At 41.7% G+C, this 21,338-nt stretch overlaps 1 protein-coding gene across 1 annotated transcript; it reads left to right on the top strand.

Moving 5' to 3' along the window:
- The first annotated feature begins 1,671 nt into the window (after window positions 1-1,671).
- On the top strand, window positions 1,672-19,826 carry IL20RB (interleukin 20 receptor subunit beta). The gene is made up of 8 exons (XM_009277945.1): window positions 1,672-1,698; window positions 5,504-5,549; window positions 11,364-11,490; window positions 12,216-12,406; window positions 15,187-15,311; window positions 18,481-18,631; window positions 18,955-19,100; window positions 19,701-19,826. The coding sequence occupies exons 1-8, from the start codon at window positions 1,672-1,674 to the stop codon at window positions 19,824-19,826; spliced, it is 939 nt and encodes a 312-aa protein (XP_009276220.1).
- The last annotated feature ends 1,512 nt before the right edge of the window (window positions 19,827-21,338 follow it).

Here is a 21,338-nt window from a genome sequence, read left to right as displayed (position 1 = left end):
CTCAGTGATTGGGTCCAGATAAATTACCTCTTTCTAAACTATTCACATTTATTTAGGTTCTGCCACAGATTGGCAGCTTAAGCTTATGACAGAACATATGTAAACAAATCAGTTATTCAAATGTTTTAGCATCCACCAGGATATCTAAGTGTAACAAAGAGGCCGTGATAGGTAGTTACAGAAAACCCTGTCCACTGGCTTTTCAAATATGACTGAAAGCTTTCTTTTCAAGTTGTCACCTGGGTCTTCTCTTTTCTGTTCCTTCAACCCATTTTCCTTGCAAATAACTGTATGTGAACAACTTAAATTGAATTAGGTATGGCTTCCACAGTATTGCTTATTTGCGGTAACAAAGAGGCCGTGATAGGTAGTTACAGAAAACCCTGTCCACTGGCTTTTCAAATATGACTGAAAGCTTTCTTTTCAAGTTGTCACCTGGGTCTTCTCTTTTCTGTTCCTTCAACCCATTTTCCTTGCAAATAACTGTATGTGAACAACTTAAATTGAATTAGGTATGGCTTCCACAGTATTGCTTATTTGCGGTAAGTGGTAAGAGCCATAAATTAATTTAAAGTAATTTGCTATAATTCACATGAGAACCAGTGTAGCTATGTATTTTTTGCTTAAATCTATGTTCCAGGACTAAGGTGGCAGTTCTTCATGCTTTTCTTCATGCATTTTCTCAGCTACCTGTCAAACCTCTTCTCTCTTTTCTACTGATAAACGGTGAGGAGGCTACTTAGTAATCTGGTTTCCTGCAATATCAATGGTACACTTCACCAGGGCAGTGTGACCTGTTCTCTAAAGGAGAGCAGATTCCTAGCCAGACCACTCTGCTTCCTTACATTGCAGCAATTTGAGTTTTCAGTTCCGTGTCGCAACAAACCCAGAAGGCACTCTGCAAGCACATGTTCATCCGTTTTTCCCTTAAACTTACTTTATTTGTCAAGTTTTAACAAGGCCCTCCAGTTCACGTTTTGCAACTATGCCTTTTTACTGTTTGCATCTTATCCAAAAAAGCCAAGCAAAGAGAACAGGTCTCCGTCATCATTGCTTTAGATACAGAAAAGATTTGCCTGAGACTCCAAGTTATATACAAGCTATCCCTCTATATCTTTTGCTGGAACACTGTTCTTGGCTACCACAGTGGCAATAGTCCCAAAAGTCTGTCCCCAGATGCAGGACCATTCACCACTGAAAACAGTCTGTCAACTTCTTGTTTCACCTGATGCACATCTTTAAAAGCATTTTCCTCAGAAAGCATTTATAAGGTACCAACTGGGCCTTTATATATGTTTGTTATCATAAGGAAATCCAAGCAAGTATTCTTAGCGGTTCTCTCTTTGGCTATCAGTAATTCCCTCTCAAGTTTTAGCAGCACACATTTCAAACCTATTTCTAAGTAAGTGCCTATTTCATATATATTATCTCTTCCTGCAACTAATTGCATAGCTCAACTTGGTAACTACCTCTTCCCCAGCACACTTGTTTTTTCTCAAGCTTTCTTACCAGCTCTGTGATTTCCGCTCACCTAGCAAATCTGTTACACGTAATAGCTAGCCACACAGCTAAACTTGCTGTGATTTACCAAGAATGTAAACAAACCAATCAGATTTACATCTTTTTCTTTGATGTCCTTCTAAATTGGGTATTCCCTTCAGAAATGTTGACATGTCTATCAGCAAGACGTTTGTAAACGTCCTTCTGGGTTTTGAGCAATAATTTTTTTTTCTGAATAGTAGCAAATAATGGAACTGTTTTCCTTACCTTTTACATGACTGCTGATTTCCGGTTTTACAAACTGAATGATCATTGTTGCAAATACATTTGGCAAATGTCATGATCTATTTTAGAATTCCCCTGTTCAATCACACATATTAGAAACAGAACTATACTCACAGGCCCTAGGGCAGTCAATTTTTCCTTTTCCTGGTAATGGCAGCTTTTTTTCCTCATAAGCTGCTACAAAAATTGCTAAAACTCTGTGGCAAATTCCACAGTTTCTCAGTATGTCTTTGTCTTTCTTTTGCTGATCTTCACTTGCAAAGCCAAGTCTACCCAAGTATTAATAAATTATTAATTATTAAATAAATTTATTACCAATTTAATTATTAAATAAATTTATTTCCAATTTATTTTAGGAGTCCTCATTTGTATCAAACATACCAAAAGCTAAACTCTGTTTACATATTCTGCTAATTTCCTTTCTGTCCAGCTCTCCACTATTTCCTGGCACGGTTAAGCTGGTGGCTGACTTGAAACAGCATGTCAAGGGCTGTACAGTCTCTTTTTTTCTGGATGTAGATTTTGAGTATCATCAAAATTATATTAGTCAAATTTGATACCACAGAATCCCATTTCTGTCCATCTCCTTAGCCAACAATTGTGATGCTAAACTGACCATCCAAATAGTTTTGCAATATTTTACATTGATTTGTATGAGCAAAAATAATCCAGAATACTTCCAAAGTAGGCAACTGTTGGAAATTACCCATAGTTTCTTACTGTTCCAGTTCCAGTTCTGACTGACTTCTACTGCTCTGTGAATTTTTAATCTTTTTCTCAGTGTTTTTTCTTAGCTCCTTAAGTTGTTGTTTTAACTAAGTCCAGTACTCTGTTTTCTGATGAAAAATCAAGTTGCTTATCCAAGATCACAAATCTGCAGGCGAGAAAAGAACTGAATCGGGTCTCTACATCCAGGCTTACTAACATAAAAATATTTCACAGAAACATTAATGTAACCATAATTGTGAAGGAAAAGTTATCAAAATATTTGTTTCATCAAGTTCAAAATTACTTGTAAAACGGATAAAATTCTGAAAGCAAAACAGTAAAATTGAAAGAGTACTTGGGTCTTTCAAGCCAAATAATTCCATACAGCATTTCAAAATAAGGGAAAATCTCAGCAGGTATTTTGTCACTTTTATTCTATTGTTACTGTAATCTGAATAATCACTTCTATCCCAAGCCTTCTGTGTTGCACAACTTCGCCCTGTATATGCACTAACTTCAGCTTCCACCTCAAGTTTTCTTTAGATGCCTCACAAATCCATTTCTATGCTTACGTTGTGCCTTAGGTGGCTATAATCAAGGAAGGCAATATAGTATAATATTATCATAATTTTTATTTTAGAGTCTTGCTGATAACTCAGGGCAGTTGCAATCCTTATTATTATGGCAGACTCACTCTACCTCTTTTACTGCTCATAACTGATCAACTCTGATATGGGGCTGTATTCATTTTCCCCACCCTTGAAAAGGAGGCTGACTGGCTCACAGACAGCAAGAAATCTTTGGAAAGGAAAACTTCTAGCTGTGTACATGACTCCAATAAATTTCTTGCAAACTGTATGCAAACTGTTTTCTGTGCATCTGTTTCAGTAGTGAAGTGAATGGTATGAGGCATAATTCATTACAGATTATGTCGGCTTAGAAATACTTCTCAACTCATGTCTGAATATTTAATCAGAGTGTATACATCCACATGTTTATGGCACCACAAGGCATAAACCAGTGAAGAATCAGGTATGCTACCCAGGCCTAACTGAATGATAGCTCAAAACTCAGGATTGCCTTATTGATACCTTCTTGGTACAACAAGAGAACAGATCTTTTTCAACTGACGATTAAATTTTGCCTTTCTTCCACAAACACTTATTTTGCTTCCCAGCAAAAGCATAGTATCTTATTGCTAATACTGCTAAACACATCCATGTTTTCCTCTTGGACATTGCATGCATTTCACAGTAATAATGAAGTCACTCACCACAATACCCACCTTTTGGTTCTCAGTACAGACATTTGATAAAAATAGTAGGAGATTGAGATAATGAAGAGCAAGAAGATAAAAGTTTACCTGAAAGCTATGATATACTTTCAGAGAACATCCTTCTACCGTGGAAGGAAAATATTCCCATGTTTGGGAAACATACAGAAACATGTGCCTTTCAGTGTGTCCCAAAGATGGAGGGAAGGAGGAAAAGGAAGGATGGAAGGGACGAAGGAAGGGAGGGAGGGAGGAAGAAGGGAATTGAAGGAAGCATGGAAGGAAAGAGGACAGAAAGAACGAAGAAAGGAAGGAAGGAGGAAAGGAAAGGGAGGGCAGAGAAAGCAAACGAAGGAAGAAATGAAGGAAAGAAGAAAGGAAGGAAGAAGTGAAAGAAAGAGGGAAGGAACGGAGAGGATGGAAGAAAGGAAGGAGCAAACTGGAGTGTAGCTGCTTGTGCTGTTCCTGCATGTCTGAGAATCTCGAGACCTGCGATTAACTGAATACTAATTTTGTTCTTTCATAAATAAATTAAAAAAGATCCTTTCTTTCCTCAGAAAATATAGACTATACATGTTTTGACAGATCCCTTTAGTTCACCACTGAAAACAGTAGGCATGTATTTGGCATTAAAAGGTATCAGAAAGGAAATAATTTTTTAAAGACATAAAAGCCCTTTCTAAGGTGACAGACTGTAAGGAGGAGGAAGAGGTTTTAGAGGAGAGGTTTCTAATACTCACTTTCATCAGAGCTAAAAGCATTTGGTAGGATTTGGCTTTTTTCCCCCCATTATCTGTACAGTCAGAATTTCATTTAATTTAAATGGCCTTTTGCAGAATGTAAAAAGCTTCCACCTAAACTTTGTCTTTCCCTTGGCCTCTGAAGAAACCAGCCTCACAAGCACAAAGGTAGCTGCTGCTGCAGCCTTGGAGCCAGCAGGCGGTTTGGGTTTCTAAGAAGGTCTCAGAGCTGTATCCCGCTGAAGACCCTGCCTTTGCTCAAGAGGCGAGGTGGAGAGCAATGGACCTTGGAAGATGGAAAAACCTTGGGATACCGGTGCCTGCACCAAATCAGATCTGAAAATAGAATGTCCTCCCCAGTACACACCTAACATAGCTGCCATGAGAATAGTATTTGAAGATAAATTGGAGCACACAACTCCCTTCTGCCAGTCCAGAGGCACACAGTCCTTCACCAGTCCTTTGTGCAAGGTCTGTGGCTACAGGCATGCTTTAGCAGTACTGGGGAACTTTCCTGGTGCTTGGAAGCATCAGGATTTATCTAGTTTGGGGGCTGAGCAGAAAAATTAGCATTTACAGCTATATAAACTGCATGGAAATATCCAATGAATCCTGTTTCCTCCTTATATCTTTGTTTGATACATATAATTGCTAACTAAGTGGAACAGAGTTATGCCATCTAGTTGAGCAATTGCACAGACCTGTAAAGAAATGCTGGCATCAGATTACCCGGGCACTCCTTGTAACTACACCCTTACAAACAATGTATGTACGTCTTTAGCATTGGCGCAGACAGGCAGAGAATTGGTGTTTGCAATATTCTCCTAGAGTCTCCACTTCGCTCGCATCATGGCTGGCGCTCCCCCGGAGTCTCCGCTTTGCTTGTGTCATGGCTGGCTCAGATAGGGATCCCTGTCTAGGAAGGGAAGTTTCTGAGCTGCGCAACATGGTATGAATGTGGGAAAAGGCGACAAGCGTGAGCAAAATGTCACTAAAGCTCATCTGCTGCTTCTTCTGCGCTCTGATTGCACCAAATCTCACAGGTAAATGGCTAAATTATCTTCAGTTGCCTTAAGTCAGAAGATGAAGGGGTTGTGAGAAACAAAAAATCTTTTGTCCTTTTGTTAAACATGCCTCTGCAAAACTTAAGCCAAATAGTATGAGGTCAGGTGATTTTGAATTTTAATTCTTTGTCTAAAATTAATACTAGAATAAGCAAATTAAAAAGACAATCCATAAATTCTATGTTCTGCAAGTCAATTCTGAAATCTAAAGGGGAGTGTCAGTTTGAAGGAAATTAACTTACTAATCCTGTATTTGTCTCTGCTTTTTTGCTGTTCTGTGAAAAGCTGAACTTTCAAGTCCTCTTTTAATGCTGATCCCTTTGAGCACAGGGGATGCCCTGCCTGGGAGTGGATGCAGGGTCAGAGAGGAAGGGTATAAAGTGTTAATAGCTCAAAAATGTTCACTGAGGGGTCTCCTTTACCGTGGGAGGAGGTTGTGCAATTTGTAATCTGCTTCTCCAAGTAAATGCTAGGCTCCAAACACATCTCCCAGAAGGAGTTTGGCCTCCAATCTCCTGACTACACTTCAGTGTTTTTGCGATGGTCAGTCCTCTAGAAAGCAAACATGGCTTGCCAGTGTGCTCGGATTTTGCTCAGTTCTGTCTTTCTAAATGTGCCATCTTAGCTCCTGAATTCAGGTTGTGTCTTGCTCCATTTTGTTCTCTGCCTCAGAAAAAATAATTCTATAGCTTCCTTGGCCAGCAAAACACTTTGGAACATTATTTATAGTTTTTAGTTGCTAGGTACAGAAACCACTGACTCAGTGTTAAGTTGCATATGCTCTGAAAGTTTATTCTGTGGAATAGGGAAGATTATGACAAATATTTTTAAAAAGATGGCAAAGCTGGGCAACTATTCTTTAAAGAAATTTGATTTTATTTTTACTGTATTTTTGTTTAAGGCCTGGCTAGTTGTGTGATGTTTCCACAGAGGAACCATGTTGCCTGTGTGTGTAGTGACTGCCAGTCTTGCTCAGCCACCTACTCATCCAATTTTTTCTTCTACACTGTGACAGACAGTAGGCAAGAAAGGTTGGATAACTTCCACCGTGTCCCCCATTCTCTTGGCCTTGACCTGAAATATGAAAATTTGTGTCCTAGTCTCCTTTTTGAGCAAAGAACATTTTTTGATTGAATGTTTATGTCTAAATCTGCCCCTGTGGTTGCGTAGAGCAGACACCAGGTTAGAAGACAGTGTGGTTCCCATCTAGCCTGGGAGTCCAGGCTTTGTATCCCGGGTGCTGGGGAGAAAAACAGGCAAGGGAGTATGTACTAGGGTCTTGCCTTTTGCAGTCAGTTTGTGCAATCAGCAAATGAGGGAGGGGATGTTCCCCGAACCTTCAGGTTAGAGTTATAGCCAATGAGATTGTTTAGCATAACTTATTATTGTTGCCTAAAATGCTATGTTTCTGAGTTAAAGATGTATGGCTTTCATTTTCGCCATTTAGCTTACAAAGAAATTCCTTTAGCTTTTTGGGGTGTTATAGACATTACTCTATTTTCTTGTCACCTATATTTAGAGTTCAGAATTCCCTTGTCAGATTCCCCTTCACTGGAATTTCCTCAAATGCAGAGAGGCAGACCATGCTCGAAGATGCAAGAAGCTGGTGACATTGTTGTCCTCCAGATTAGAAAAAGGAGATTAAATGGTACAATGCTTGGAAGTTAAAAGACAATGCTTATTAGCACAGCAGTAAGAAGGATTTCTCAGGCCTGTATGTAGAATTTTAAGGGGCATGCCAGAAAAAGCACAGATAAGGGAAAGCACTTCTGAACACTATGCAACACTGATTCTGGAGTTACTGTTTCTTCTTGTGTTTGTTGAGCCCCTGAAAGGAGAGGCTATTATGAATAAAGAGATAATTTTATTAATATTTTTGCAGTGTTAACCTACATTTAACAGTAAGTGGTGGTGATAGTAGTGATGAAGTAACAGCAAGTAATGATGAAGTGGTAGTGATGAAATATTATTGTGTTCTATATTCACAGAGAAAGAAGGGTATCAAAATCTATCCCAGAGCAATGGAATTTTATCAGGGTTTATTTAAGGCATTTTAAACTGAAAAGTAAGACAGACAAATGTACTGGACTTGATCATGAAATTTTTTTTTTTAAATTGTAGATTCTTTAAGTTTAACACAAAGAGGAAAAAAATGTTAAACAAGAGAAGTCATCACCATTCTAAATGGAAATCCATTCTTTGCGTAACAAATGAAATGGAATAGACTTCTGACAGGGTAGGAGGCAAAAATGGTGTTTACAGAGAAAATCTGGACATGTCTTTTCTTTGGCATGACTGGAGATGTTAGGGTAAGAGTCAGTACCCTGGCTTGAAAGACTGTAGTTTGGCTTTTCCTGTGAGGCTGTTTACATATTGTTTGTGAATCCAAAATCAAATGGAAGTGGTACGCAGCCCTGGACTAACAGCCTTCTGGGTCCTGCCTGCTCTCTCTGTCCAGTTGTCTCCAGCACTTTGTATGATTGTTGTTTCTTTTCCCTTCAAAATGCATAGACCAGAGTTAATGGAGTATTTTAGTGCTGAAACAACATACTTCACTGTTAATACTCGGTGCTTTCCCTTTTATATAACCTAGAATTGTCTCTTCTCCCAGTGCTAAACATGTATTTGCTTACAATTATTTTGTGGGCTGTTGCAACAGATGGATTGGAGAAACCATGAATATAATTTGTTTGGATATGACACAGGATTCGTTATGTCTAGATCAACAGTATTTTGGAAGGGCATGAACCTCTCTTCCAAACTACAGCTTTCAGCATGGCTCTGGGTCCCTGGCAGAAAGCAGGGAAGTGCATCTGCTTTTATTGCTCAGGGACCCCATTTAATTTGTGTACTGGATGAAAAGATCTCAGGTTTTGGCTTTACACCTTTTTGATTCAGTCCTGAAGGCTGTCCACTGTGTTTGCAGTAGGGCATGGTTATGTAGTTACAAACATCTCTATACATACAATCAAGTGGGACATACTAAGTCTGAATCATAAGTTTCACTTTAGTGTATTTGTTATTTAATTATTTAACCTTACAAGCACAAAATCTTATAATTTTTACATGTAACAGCTACACACACACATATATGTATACTTATGCCCACACAGATATCTGTTTCTGTATTCTTTGATTATGAAAGGTAAAGAATATCTTTCTCTAGGGATGCAGTTCCCTTCATCTGAAGGCAGATGTCCAAACTAGTGTGCCATTCATGTGAACTATATGTCCATAACACTATACCCCACCACCACCATCTTAGCTGCAGTGCTGGAGACTTCGTTTTCTGACACGAAAGTGCAAACACTCCATGGCACTGAATGAATAGCTGCTATGTGCTATCGCTTTGCCACAGAAGGTATGTGGCCCTGTAAAAATCAGCAAATATGCCCTGTAGATAACACACATGAGTATTAGGTTTTTATATATCTTATTTTTCTTGGAGAAGAGTTACGAGTAGCAGAATTTGTGCCCATCCTGAATCTATTAATACCAAAAAGAAACTTAAATCAGTGAACTCCTTTCTTTATAGAGACACATACACTGTCATTAGGCCCAGAGTTTTTCCTAATGAAAGGAAGAAAGAAACCTTAGTGTCTGTATACAAACTTTTGCGGTTCAGCTGAAGTGACGTGACAGGTCTCACTGTGCCAATAGAAGAGTCACTGGTTTTGCCAGCAAACCAGGAAAACAGTGTAATAAGCTCAGCATAGCCAGGAAATTAAGATTGGTCTCAACCAGATACAAATAATCTTTGGGCCATTAAAAGGTAGATAGTCCAATTCAGAACTATCTTCTTTTGAAATTGGTTTCTAGACAGTTTAATAAGATAGGGTTCAGTACTGTTGAATACAAAAAAATATATATCCAAAAAGTCCTAAAGTCAAGGGCTTAAAAAATTAGGAAACACTCCAGTGCAGTTCACCCCTGTTCAGAGCTGGAACATCATTGTGTGGTTGAGTCATGTGGAGAAACTAGTGTCTGATCATGTAACTGAAGTCTGTTACGTAATTCACGCACTTAGGTATGCCAACTCCCAAAATTAACACGGGAACCAAGAGTACAAGGAAAAGTAGTGGCAAACAATTTAAATGTTGAGAAGCATGGAGAATACAAGAGACCAAACTGGTGGTTGAGCTACAGAGTGAAGGTCAATAAAGACTGTTTTTTTAAAAGACAAAAGGTGCCTTGACAGTAGTATGGACCCCCAACCGGACAGAAGCGATAGAACTGCTGATATGGCAGACAGTGACTCTTCGGCTATCTAGATGGCAAGGAAGAAAGCTTCTCATCCCATAGATATCTGACTTTTAGTTTAAAGAATGGCCAAGCATTGTGTCAACAGATCCATATAACTTATGCCAAAGAATCATAAAAGAGTTGGCATCAAGGCTCTCCACATCATTAGTGATTTTATAAAGATATGAATACAGGGAATATTCTACGGGCAGAAAGAAGACCCATGTTGTTCCAATGCATTAAAAGAATAATCATAATGAAAACATTGCTCATGGACTTGTCAACCTGGTTTTAATCCTGGGTAGAACAACTGACATTAACTGGTTAACTTTGTAAACACAGCTTAAAAGAAGACACCCTCTTTTAATGACAGTTAAAGACTAATGGAAGATAGACCTTGTTAAGTGAAATAGATGTAATTAAAAAAAATAATTAGGAAATAATCTTCAGGTAACATAGATATATTGTGATAGAACAGTTACCTTGTTTCTGGGAGAGTGTTGAAATGACCACTGCTACACTGGGTTGGTTGAAACTGCTCCATCCATTCCTCCCTTCCTATGGTTCCTTGGGAACCATTCCCTGTTGGGCAGAGAGAACGTAATTTTCTTGGGACTGGAGGGTAGCAGAACAGAGATAAGTCTGTTCCCATAGTGTAGTGCAGGATGTGCCCGTGGGGAATCCTGCCTTCAGTGCTCTGGTCCAAACACTGCTAAGTATTTTACAGTAAGATGCCATAGGATAAAATTAACTACACTGTAGGTACCATCTCATACTTATGCTTTGATGATCTCAGAGTAATGTAATACTTTAATTTATAGTCCATTGAATAAGTTTATTCTATTAAGAGGTATGTTGATTACAGCCTACAAGCACTTACATTATTAGAATCCTGCAACATGAAAAAAGCTGCACCAAAGCTAGGATCTTCTACAGCGTCCAGTCAAGCCTGGAAAGAAATAGCACATTTCTAACCATGACATCCATTGGAACAGTTTATAGAGTGCAATAGGGTGTCTGTTACTTGACTTCATTAACTCGAATTCGATGGCTTTATAAAAGCTTGACCTTTTCTCGCTGTTTTACTGATACAATGAAAAACTCTGAAATAATGAAAAGGCATGCTTTGCCTTTCTGTAAGCAGTGCCAGCCTAGCTGCTCCGTCATTTGCTCTTTGGTTGTCATTTCTTCTTCTCTGTAAAATACTTTCAAACACTGAAGTGACAGTAGTGAAATGAAGAGTGCATATTTCTGACGCAAAGCACAGTTTTACACTGTTCTTTTACTGATACAATGAAAAACTCTGAAATAATGAAAAGGCATGCTTTGCCTTTCTGTAAGCAGTGCCAGCCTAGCTGCTCCGTCATTTGCTCTTTGGTTGTCATTTCTTCTTCTCTGTAAAATACTTTCAAACACTGAAGTGACAGTAGTGAAATGAAGAGTGCATATTTCTGACGCAAAACACAGTTTTACACTGTTCTAAGCTTTTTTCCTAGTATATTCATATATCTTTTTTCTTTCTTTCTTTTTTTCTTTTGCTGGGAATTTTAGGTGAAGATGCTTTGTTGCCAGCACCTCAGAATATCTCTATTCTTTCTACCAACATGAAACACTTCTTAACTTGGAGTCCTGTGATCGTCCAGGGAGAAACTGTGAGATACTCTGTTGAGTTTCAGGGGTAACTTCTGGTTTTTTTCTTCTTCTTTGCTCTTTGAACACTGTTTACTTAGACTTAAAATCCTGCACTGTTTGGATGTCATGAGCACTATTCAGTTCCCAGGTGTAAGAGAAGTTTGGTACTCCAGCACTGTTGATCGCAAGTGGGGGAAACAAAAACCCTTTTGCTCCAGTTCTGAGACTGTTTACAGGTTAATAGATACCCAAGTAATCCAAGGTGTGCATTAATCCCACATATGAAAACTACCTCAGTCTAAAGAATTCAAAAGTTAGGGAGGTTAGCAACAGTTTATTTAGAAGAGGAAAGAGAAAACATTTGGGATTTATTCAGTGTTAATCTTTTAAACATTTAACACACATTACAGGAGGTTTCTGCTACATCTTGAGCTATGACTTGTATCACAGTATGGCTTTGGAATTCTGGTTTACCAGGGATGATCAAGTCAAGTGAGTGGGCAGGATTTGATGCATCAACACTGCGTTGGCTACCCCTACCTCCTACAATATCATGCTGCATTTGGCTCATGAACAAGCTGGCTCTGGGAGATTTTCTCTAGATAAGATCTAAAACACACCCATACTGGTTTCATACACTCCTGGTATTCCAGCCCCAGTGTATCCCAGTACTAGTTTTACCTGGAAAGAACCAGCAAGCAGCCTTAGCCCATGTCATGGATATATCACCTATCAGACTGTTGCCTGTCTGTTTTCTTTTCCTCTCCTCAGTGAGTATGAACGAGAGTACGCCAATGAGAGCTGGATTCCCATCTGTGAATGTTCACTCATCACAGCCACAGTGTGTAACATCACAGATGATATCTCAGCCACTGTGGCCTATAACCTGCGTGTAAGGGCAGACGTTGGTGTTGGAAGATCAGAGTGGGGCACCCTGGAAGGTTTCTTCAATCGCATCACAAGTGAGTCCTGCTATTTGGCTTAAGCTACATCGGTCGTGTTAATTTCTCAGAGTTCGGTGTTGAGGGATTGCTCAGGTGCATGTTTGTGTACTGTGCATGTCACGCAAAGCCCATAAATGCACAGAGTACATCCTACTTCTCATCTCCTCTCATGCTGGGTTGGGATGTTTCACTCTTAAGACAGCCATGCTGTGTTCTTGGACATGAGTTCCTCCTGAGGCAGGGCTGAATTTGCCAGGGCTTGAATTTCAAGGGCTTCAAAGATAGGTAAGAAGACTCCAGGCATTTCTTTTGGCAAGTTGGCCACTCTTGCCCCTGATTTTGAAGAGTTCTGATCAATCAGGGTTGCGGTCAATGCTCCATCTAATCCATGTCATCTAGTCACTTCTGAGGGTCCAGAACCTGATCCTATGGAAGCACTTACTCTAGAAAACAGCCATGTTACCCTCTATCTGCCTCATGCTGTCCTGGAAATCCCACTCCCTTCCAGACATGATTCCCTCCTCCCATGTTGTCAGATACATGAGGTAACCTCAGAAGAGGAAAGAAAAACGGAAACCGTAGCATTGCTGCAGTCCTAGCAATGAAGGGTATTTTCTCCATATCCTTCCTACTCCTGCAAAGCTTGAGGCCCAGCTCAACCCAAGGGTCATGTTGCAGCCTCCATTAGTGTACTATTTCCAGTTTTCCTCTGGAATAATTACGTCTGTTCTCTACCATGTAGCCAACTGCTTTCAGCAACAAAAACTGTGGTGGAAAACCTCTGATGAGGTCACTATTAGAGTGCAACTCTGTCTGGGATGGGCAGCAGTCATCAGTTTTAACCAGGGAAGAAATTGCCTGTCCGAGGACAGAGTTGACCCTACCTTAAACCTTCATCAGTCATTGGAAGTTATCTACTACTTCATGAGTGAGCAGTCCTCACTCATACAGAGCACTTAGTCAAAGCAACACCATCAGAAGTGCCACCTAAGTATGTGACTGTGTCTCTTGGTGTGGAAGTGTTTTCTAGACAGTGCTTTAGATGAAAAATCCTTCCCTTTTCCAGCAGCTATGGTGGCACAGAGATGAGCTACAGACCACACTGTCGGGCAGAGATAGGGGAAGGATATTCCTTAGCTTGACCCTCTTCATGAAGAAAAGCTGCAACTTTCTCACGGTACAGTGAAGTATTTGACAGCTTGGTCCTGTGTCGTAGAGACCTCAATACAATCCTCTGGCTAAGCTGTGAAAATTCAGAGGATACAGCTTGCAATGGGCTACAGTGTGAATATGCATATATGGACAAATGTTTAAAGGAAAAGTCACTGGAAGTTCTTGTACTTATGCATTTTTACTGCTCACTTTCCTTGTCTCTGCTTTCACATCTCTTAGGAAACCTGGCATTGAGTCTGAGAGGAACTAAGGAATTCAAAGCACAGCCCACAGGTTCCGTATGTGGTTCGTAGACAGTCAGGGCATCAGCATAGCCCACAGTACTTCCAGACTAAAAAAGCTCCAGTGTCAAAGCCTTAGGTGTAGATACACATAAAGTACAATAACACATGGAAAACACTTTTAAAAGATCTTCCTAAAACTAACAATTTAGTCAGTCTTACTTCTTTATTAAAATTGAGATAGTTGGTATCCAGTGTGCTAGCGCAGAGATAAATCTAAATGATCCTCTTTGGTTAGTAGTTGCATCTTGCAATGTCCATTTGTTAATACATTAGCCCAATATTTGTTTTTAACATCCAAATGATGTTATACCTTTTTTTTATTTTGAGACATCATGTTAAGCAGATTCTCAGCTTTTAATTTAAAAGTATAAAGTAGTTTTCCAGGCCTCCCATTTGTGGCACACTCATCATGAACATACTTGGATTTTATGTTTTCATACTGCTCAGTATTCATGGCAATTCACTGGATGTAAGAGCAAATTCTATTAAGAACATCTCTTCTGTATGTTCCTATACATTGCTCTCCTTCCTTTCTTGAAAGCAAGGAGGTTGAAACCAGTTTCAGCTACAACAGAGTGGTAAAGAATGGCATAGATAAGGAGTGCAAGGTACAGTGTGTAGTTTCATCCATGCTTGATTGATTCTGATTGTTTCACTAATATTCCTCAGACCAAACCAAGCTTTGAATATCGAACTAAGCATGAAGCAAATCACCTACAGGTTTACTTGCATACATTTACAAAAACTTAAGTCACAGCAGGTCATCAGCCCAAGTCTATCTAAAACCATGTAGATACTAAAAGAAAATGAGGGTTCACGTGAACTGCCAGAGTTACCCTCAGGCTTGTATTGCTTTTTCCTTCACCTTTGAATAACTGCCAAAATTCCCATGAAGAAGCAGTGGTTTCACAGCTCCTGTTCTGTATGTTAGTGCTAAGCTAATGCCCAGGAGCAGAAGAACTGGCCTCATCTGGTGTCTCAACTTCTGGTCACCCAGCTGGTTCTGTTGCTGTTGATCACACGGGACCCTTAGGCCAGACACTTCCTCCACTGGAGATAATTCAAAACCTTTCCAGTTCCGTGCAACTCAGCTATTGCCAAACTCCTGGTTGCAATGCCAATCATGGTCCTCCTCCTGCTCAAAGTCTGCTACAATATCTAGACATACTGGGAGGTAGGGCAGAGAGAATTTTCTGCCCCACTGAATCAAGCAGCTATTATTCCAGATTAATGTTACTGTGCTCATGATGGCAGCTTCTCCTCCTCTCCTAGCTGGGAAAGGGAAGACAGTTTTTAAGGGTTGCCTCTGATGTGATAATGGTGCTCTCTCTGTGTTGGCAGCTTCCCTGACCCCACCTCTGATGAAGGTCATAGCAGATGGGTATCATTTACTAGTGGAGCTGGAAGACATGGGGCCTGCCTTTCAGTTCTGTGTTCTCTATTGGAAGAAGGGCGAGGAGAGTAGGGTGAGTTTTACCCTTGGGTTTTGGGCAATAACAGAGAGCCCACATACTTAGAGTGAAAGCATACAGGCATTGCCCAGGGCCTGTTTGCCAGTCCAAGCTCCTGCTGTGAGGCTGGAGGACCTGCCTGGAGTCAATGTGCCATATTCCTCTGCACATACCAGTGGGTTGCTCTTACCCCCATGGAGAAGCTTGTGTGTTCTTTCCACATTTCCTTCTCCAGGAAGAGGAATCCCCTCAGGGACCTCAACTATCGAAAGAAACCACAAGTCAGGAACTGAAGGTGTTTATGCTGGCCACCTTCTCTGAATATAATTTGGTTTACTCAGACCAAGATTAAGGTGTCACACTGAGGTGATCTCAGGAGTTTTTTGTGAAACACCTGGGTAATACTGAAGCAGTGACAATTTGTGTTCTATTCAGGTCATTCTGTTTCCATTAGACATCAATTTTATTTTTTTTCTCCTGGGAACTTGATGCTTCCGTAGCACCTAAGAACATAAAAGCGTGAAAGTAGCCATATAAAGTTAGACCATGGGACCATCAAACCCAGTATCTTCCCTCTGCCAGTGGGCAACGGAGATAACCGAGGAAGATAATAAGGAGAGGGCCTGTGTGTAATTACACTTAGATTATTTTCTGAGATCTCAGAGACACAGCTGCAGGAAATTCCTGAGGCAGAACTGGTATCATTAATAGCCCTTGATGAATTTTTGTTCAAGCCATGTAAATTTTAGCATGTACAACTTCCTGTAGTCAGGAGTTCTGCAGCTTAACTGTTGTGCAGTCTAAATCTTGGTTTAGGAGAGAGAGAACAGTTATTCCCTATTCACTTTCCCACCACTCTATAATTTTATATTGTGTGTCTCTTTCCAGGCCAAGGACTCCCAGCCTACTTAGTTGTTCCCTATGGAAGCCCTTCCAGCTCTTTTTGTCTTTACCAAAGTGGGCAGGGAGTAAACCTTCACAGTTCAAGGTGCAGGAGGACCATAGAACAAAACACATCTTCACACTCTTCTCTTTTCCCAGCAATTGTTAACATGTGTGACTACCACAGAGCAGAGTATTCCATGAAACCTGAACCCCAAGTTCCTGTTTCTGACAGGGGATGCTCGACTTAAGGTTGAGTCACTGACTGTGTAAAAATGAAGGGGAAAAATTCTCATGAGCATCATTTCACATTTATCTGTGTTGAATTTAATTTGTCATTTTATTACAAGGTCCTCCTGCAGTTCTTCACAGTTGGCTGTCATCTTTACTATTCTGAAGTGATTTTTTAGTATTATTAGCATGTATCAGTTTTTATTTTTCTTCCAGATCATCTGTAGTAATACAGTGGTGAGCACAGATCTGCATGGGTCTCCACCATGACCTCCTTCCACTCTGAGAAAGGATTAGCAATTTAACCATACAAAAGTCTTTCTTCTATCAGGAAGCGGCAGGAGCAGGGCTGCTCACTATGAGCCGGCAAGCCAGGAGCCAACGACGATCCCAGTGCAAGCAGTGCCCTCCCCAGTGAGGCATAGACCCACAGGGTCTGATTACAGTGGGCAGAACTAGGTGCTGGTAACAGGGTCCATCAGCAGCCCCAGACAAGGCAGGCGATGAACCAGGCCCAGGGTCTGTACAGGGACCCCAGCCAGGAGCAAAAAGGAGATAGGACCAGAGACAGGGCTGGAGGACAAGGCTGCAATGTACTTAACAGGGGTCCATCCAGGAGACAAGCTATGTACAATGTACGTCCAAGGTCCATCCTGGAGACAGGTCTGGAGACAGGCACACCTCCAGCACAGCTCAAGCAGGAACTGAAGGTCCTGGGCCGAGCTTAAATGGGGCTCCTGGGCCATGGACAGGAGGGGGAGGATGGGGTGTAGGGCAGCCAGGGCTGGTCAGGGCCGTTGCAGCCTGGTTAGTGCACTCAGAGCTCCGATGTCTTTTTATCCCATGGCTGTTAGCTTAATAGGCTTTTGAAATAGATCTTCTTGACCACCTTTTGGAAATCCAAGTAAACGAGATCAACCTTGTCCATGAGCTTTCTGACACCTTAGAAAGAATAATATAGGTTTGTGTCTGATTTCCTTTTACGAATGAAATGTTGTCTTCTTCAGTATATGGTATTAATCACCTAAACATTAATTCCAAACTTCAGAATAGTTTCTACCAACTGGACTGTCACAAGCATCAGATTTGCTGGTCAGTACATGTCTGGTTCTCTGCTGGGACCCTTTTAATTTTTTGTTTATAATTGTCACATTCGACATGTCTGATTTGAAGTTTTTGCAAGAGGTTACACACCCCAGGTAATCATTGACCTGATTTTTTTCCTTGAAATCTTTTCGAACTAATGGCCCTCAAGGTCATGTTTCTGTGGAGAAGGGTATTTTGATGGAGAGAAGGACTTGCCCTGCCAGGAGAGCCCTACTGGCTTGTTGGAGGTGTCCATATGTGTGTGATGCTGGAGGCTGATCAGGCCTGCTGTGAGCACAGGCTTTGCATCTGCAACACAGAAAGAATTAGGAGCAACTAGCTAATTGTTACCTGTCCTCTCATGACTGGGGAGACTGGGAATAGCAACTTCATTTTGCTAGCAGTTAATGGAGTACTATCTGTTGCAAGAAAATAATGTACTGCTGTTCATATGCTGTTTAAGGGTTGATGAAGTGTTACAGTTGCACACACCAAATTCACTTGCTCCGCACCAGCCCAATCCATCCCCTCTCTGTGCTCCAGAGTCATGGCCCAGCTCTCACACCCCTATCACAGCATGGTTCTGGCACTCCTATCATATCATGCTAACACAGGCATGATTTTGGCATCCCAGCAAAAACTCAGATCAGTCAAGACCTTACTCAGTCATCAAGCCCTTACACCAGGGGAGTAGGTTGTGGCCCAGCATCATCATTATGCCTCTTTGACTCACAGCTCCTTCTTTCCATCCCCTCCTACCCTTGCAGACATGTGAGGTCTCATTCTGCACTCCACTGTGCTTCCTTGTCTGCTGCTTTTCTCCGTCTCTTCTCTTATTCACACAATCCTCTCTGACACCTCCTGCTCCTATTATTTTCCTTTCTTTTCTCCCAGTAAATTCTGGGCTAGCATCATGTTAAGACTCCTGTTCTCAGTTAGGTCCTTGCCCTATGTTCTGACGCTCTCTCTCCTGGGCCTGTGGCAGATGCAACGGAAGGTGGTGAAAGAGGTCAGCTCTGTGGTTCACCTGGACACCATGGAGGCAGGACCTGATTATTGTGTAAAAGCTCAGACATACGTCGAGGCGATCAACAGAACCAGCAGCTTCAGCCAGACACAGTGTGTGAGGGCACAAGGTAACAGCCAGCCTTCCTTCCTACTCCCCTCATGTAGTCATGCCCAAGAAGGATAGCCCACAGCTCTTCTTTTTGTTTCCACACAATATCTCCTGTCTTGTTTGCAAATGTGCTGCCCATTTGTTCCTTGGGGGAGGTAAAAAAAAGATGACTTAGCAATGCAGCTGCCTACGCTGGCACTGGTATCCTTCCCTGGAGTGTGCCAACAAAGGATCTCACCAGGGTGGGTGGGAAGAGCAGCTGCAGAGGGTGCAGGCTGACTGCATTGGGTGGTTTGTCCTCACAGTCTCTCTGAGGAGTTTTGCTGCTTCTGTTGTTTCTAGGTGGCAGATCCGTGTGGCTGATTACTGCCCTCATCTCCTCTGCTGGCTTTGCTGTGGCTGCTTTGACCCTGCCTTTCCTTACCTGGAAAACAAGTAAAGTCTTTCAGTATTCCTGCTGCCCTGTTGCTGTCCTGCCAGAAACACTGGTAACTTTTTTTACTGTGCTTTATTGGTTTTTAGAGTGCTGGGTATTCACAGGAGCATGGGGCAGGCAGAAAAAGCACACATGCATAGGAAGCCTTGCTCATTCCAGTGTGATGAGCTGAGCTGCAGGTGTCAAGCAGTCCACGACTTGGCTGCACGGCTGTCACTGCCTTCGGCCTAGAGCCCTGAACGGGGAAGATGCTCCTGGTGCTTGTGGGGAAGCAGCTGGGGAGGCATGGACTGACCTGACCCTGCCTGACCAGCTGCTCCCTGAACAAAACAGCTGTGTCATTGGCAACACTGCTCCGTGTCCCCTGGTACCAGCACTGAGCTTCTCAACTCCTTGGTGAGGAGAAACCGATCGTCAAAAGCAGCCGCTTTTCTTGCTCACTCAGGAGGAGTATGTTTAAGTCAGTAGCTTAAATGTGCTGTCCAGTTCAAGTGAGAACACAGGCAGCAGCTTTCGTGGCTGTGGGTTCCTGAGCACTGGGTCTTTGGGCAGTTGTGGCAGGAAGGATGAGAGGAACGGTTTGTGGGGAAAAGTGACAGACAGACTAGCTCATCAGCCTGAGGGTGTTTGAGTGAGTGCATTTGTTTTACAGAAAGTATCAGAGCCCCCCACCCAGCTGATACTGTGTGGCAGTGAAGAAGCTGAGCAATGTGACCTGACCGTGCATGTGATGCCCTCAGAAGAAGTTCTCCGACTGTGGATTCAAGAAACACTTTAGAGCACCCCAGAAAAAAAACAGCCAGTGGAAACAGATCTTCTGAGCAGAGCTGGCAGATTGTGCCCCAGCCTCTTTCCTCAGAGTGCCAATAAGTAACACTCTTTTCTTTGTGTCTAAAAGCTGCTGCAAACCAAAGGTGTTGTGTATGATGAGCATGTGGCCTGCTCTGGTCCTCTTTGTAGCGTCTTCATCCATCTACATAAAAAGCAAGTAAAGGTCACAGGTGACAACTGCCAGTTTCTATACTTTCCCTTCATATCCATACCCATATCCAGACATGAGTTAACTCATGTTCCCTTTACTTCTGTCAGCCACGTTGATGGTCCCAAGGCAGAGCCCACCCTTCAGCCACTGGGATTTCACCAGAGCAATAAATGTAGAGCCCAGTCCCTTAGTTCCAAACCATTTCAGCATCAGTATTTTTGCCTCAGTATTTTTAAAAGAAATTAAGCAGCCAGTAAGAGCTTCTTACGTGGCTAAACCAGCTGGAATGGACAGGAAAAAAATTGCTTTTAGGGCTGCAGGCCCCGACCTGAGGTTACACTCATTGAAAAGGATGTTGACAGTGACTAGACACAACATAATAATTTGGTGCATGTGACAGATAATGTACGGTGCCAAGAAAACGTACAGACAGTGCCATGAGGGATGGCTGGGTTTCACCAGTGCTTGGGGGGAGTGATGTGAGAAACAGCCAGACTTCAAAGATGGTTGGAGGGAGCATTGAGAACCTTCTGGGGAGCAGAGCTTTGCAAGACCAGCAACATTGCTAATACTATATAGCCTCAAGATCACCCAGGCAGGGTGTCAAAAATACAGAAGCTGGGTGTGCATGAAGGAAAACTAGGACCTTTAGGAAAAAGATAATTAGGGGTGAATTGTTTAAATGAGAGGGGATTGGAGTGGAGAAAGGTAAGGAAAGGACAGAGAAAGGTAGGCTCAAGAAATGGGAAAAGGGACAAAAGGATGTGCAAATCATGTGGTCAGGATTGTCCAGGGTGCCTGCTGGGCATCCCTGTGGTTCAACACCACACCTGAAGCAGGACATTGACTATGTCACACAAGGCAAACCTGCTTCTGTGGTCAGGAGGGGCAGGGTGAGGGGCAACTGGAGTGCTTATCTTCGCTAGTGGAGGAACAGCAGGATGTACGGATCAAGCATCACAGCATTACCATGTTAGTGGCCATTCCAGACCTGACGACATCATTATCTTCCAGATATCTTGTCCTCTTAAGGAAGCAAATTCCAAAAGACAAATTCCTTCTAAATATAAATAAAATATAGTTGTTGCATATATTGTAATTATGGCTGTCACTTCGAAGAAGAGTAATTTGTTACCTGTGAAGCAGAGACTTGTGTTAGTTGGACATGAAAAGACTTCGAGCTGAAAAACTTTTTTTAAAGCTGTCAGTGGATCTAATGAAATGCAAGACAATGTGCTTTTTTAAATTTCGTTCTTGCAATCTTGCATCGGGCCATCAGGTGGCAACAAAGCACCGTGAAAAAAGTAG

This window comes from Aptenodytes forsteri, unplaced genomic scaffold (assembly GCF_000699145.1).
Source record: "Aptenodytes forsteri isolate BGI_AS27 unplaced genomic scaffold, ASM69914v1 Scaffold26, whole genome shotgun sequence".
Lineage (NCBI taxonomy): Eukaryota > Metazoa > Chordata > Aves > Sphenisciformes > Spheniscidae > Aptenodytes > Aptenodytes forsteri.
Note: the sequence above shows the minus strand (reverse complement) of the source record. Positions and strands in the feature narration are given on the sequence as shown.

Excerpts from the sequence above, each read along its gene's own strand:
- IL20RB (XM_009277945.1), top strand. The coding sequence starts at position 1,672 with ATGTCTATCAGCAAGACGTTTGTAAAC. Across the intron at positions 18,632-18,954 it reads ACAGTGTGTGAGGGCACAAG|GTGGCAGATCCGTGTGGCTG; the intron begins GTAACAGCCAGC and ends TGTTGTTTCTAG. Across the intron at positions 19,101-19,700 it reads CTGTCCTGCCAGAAACACTG|AAAGTATCAGAGCCCCCCAC; the intron begins GTAACTTTTTTT and ends TTTGTTTTACAG.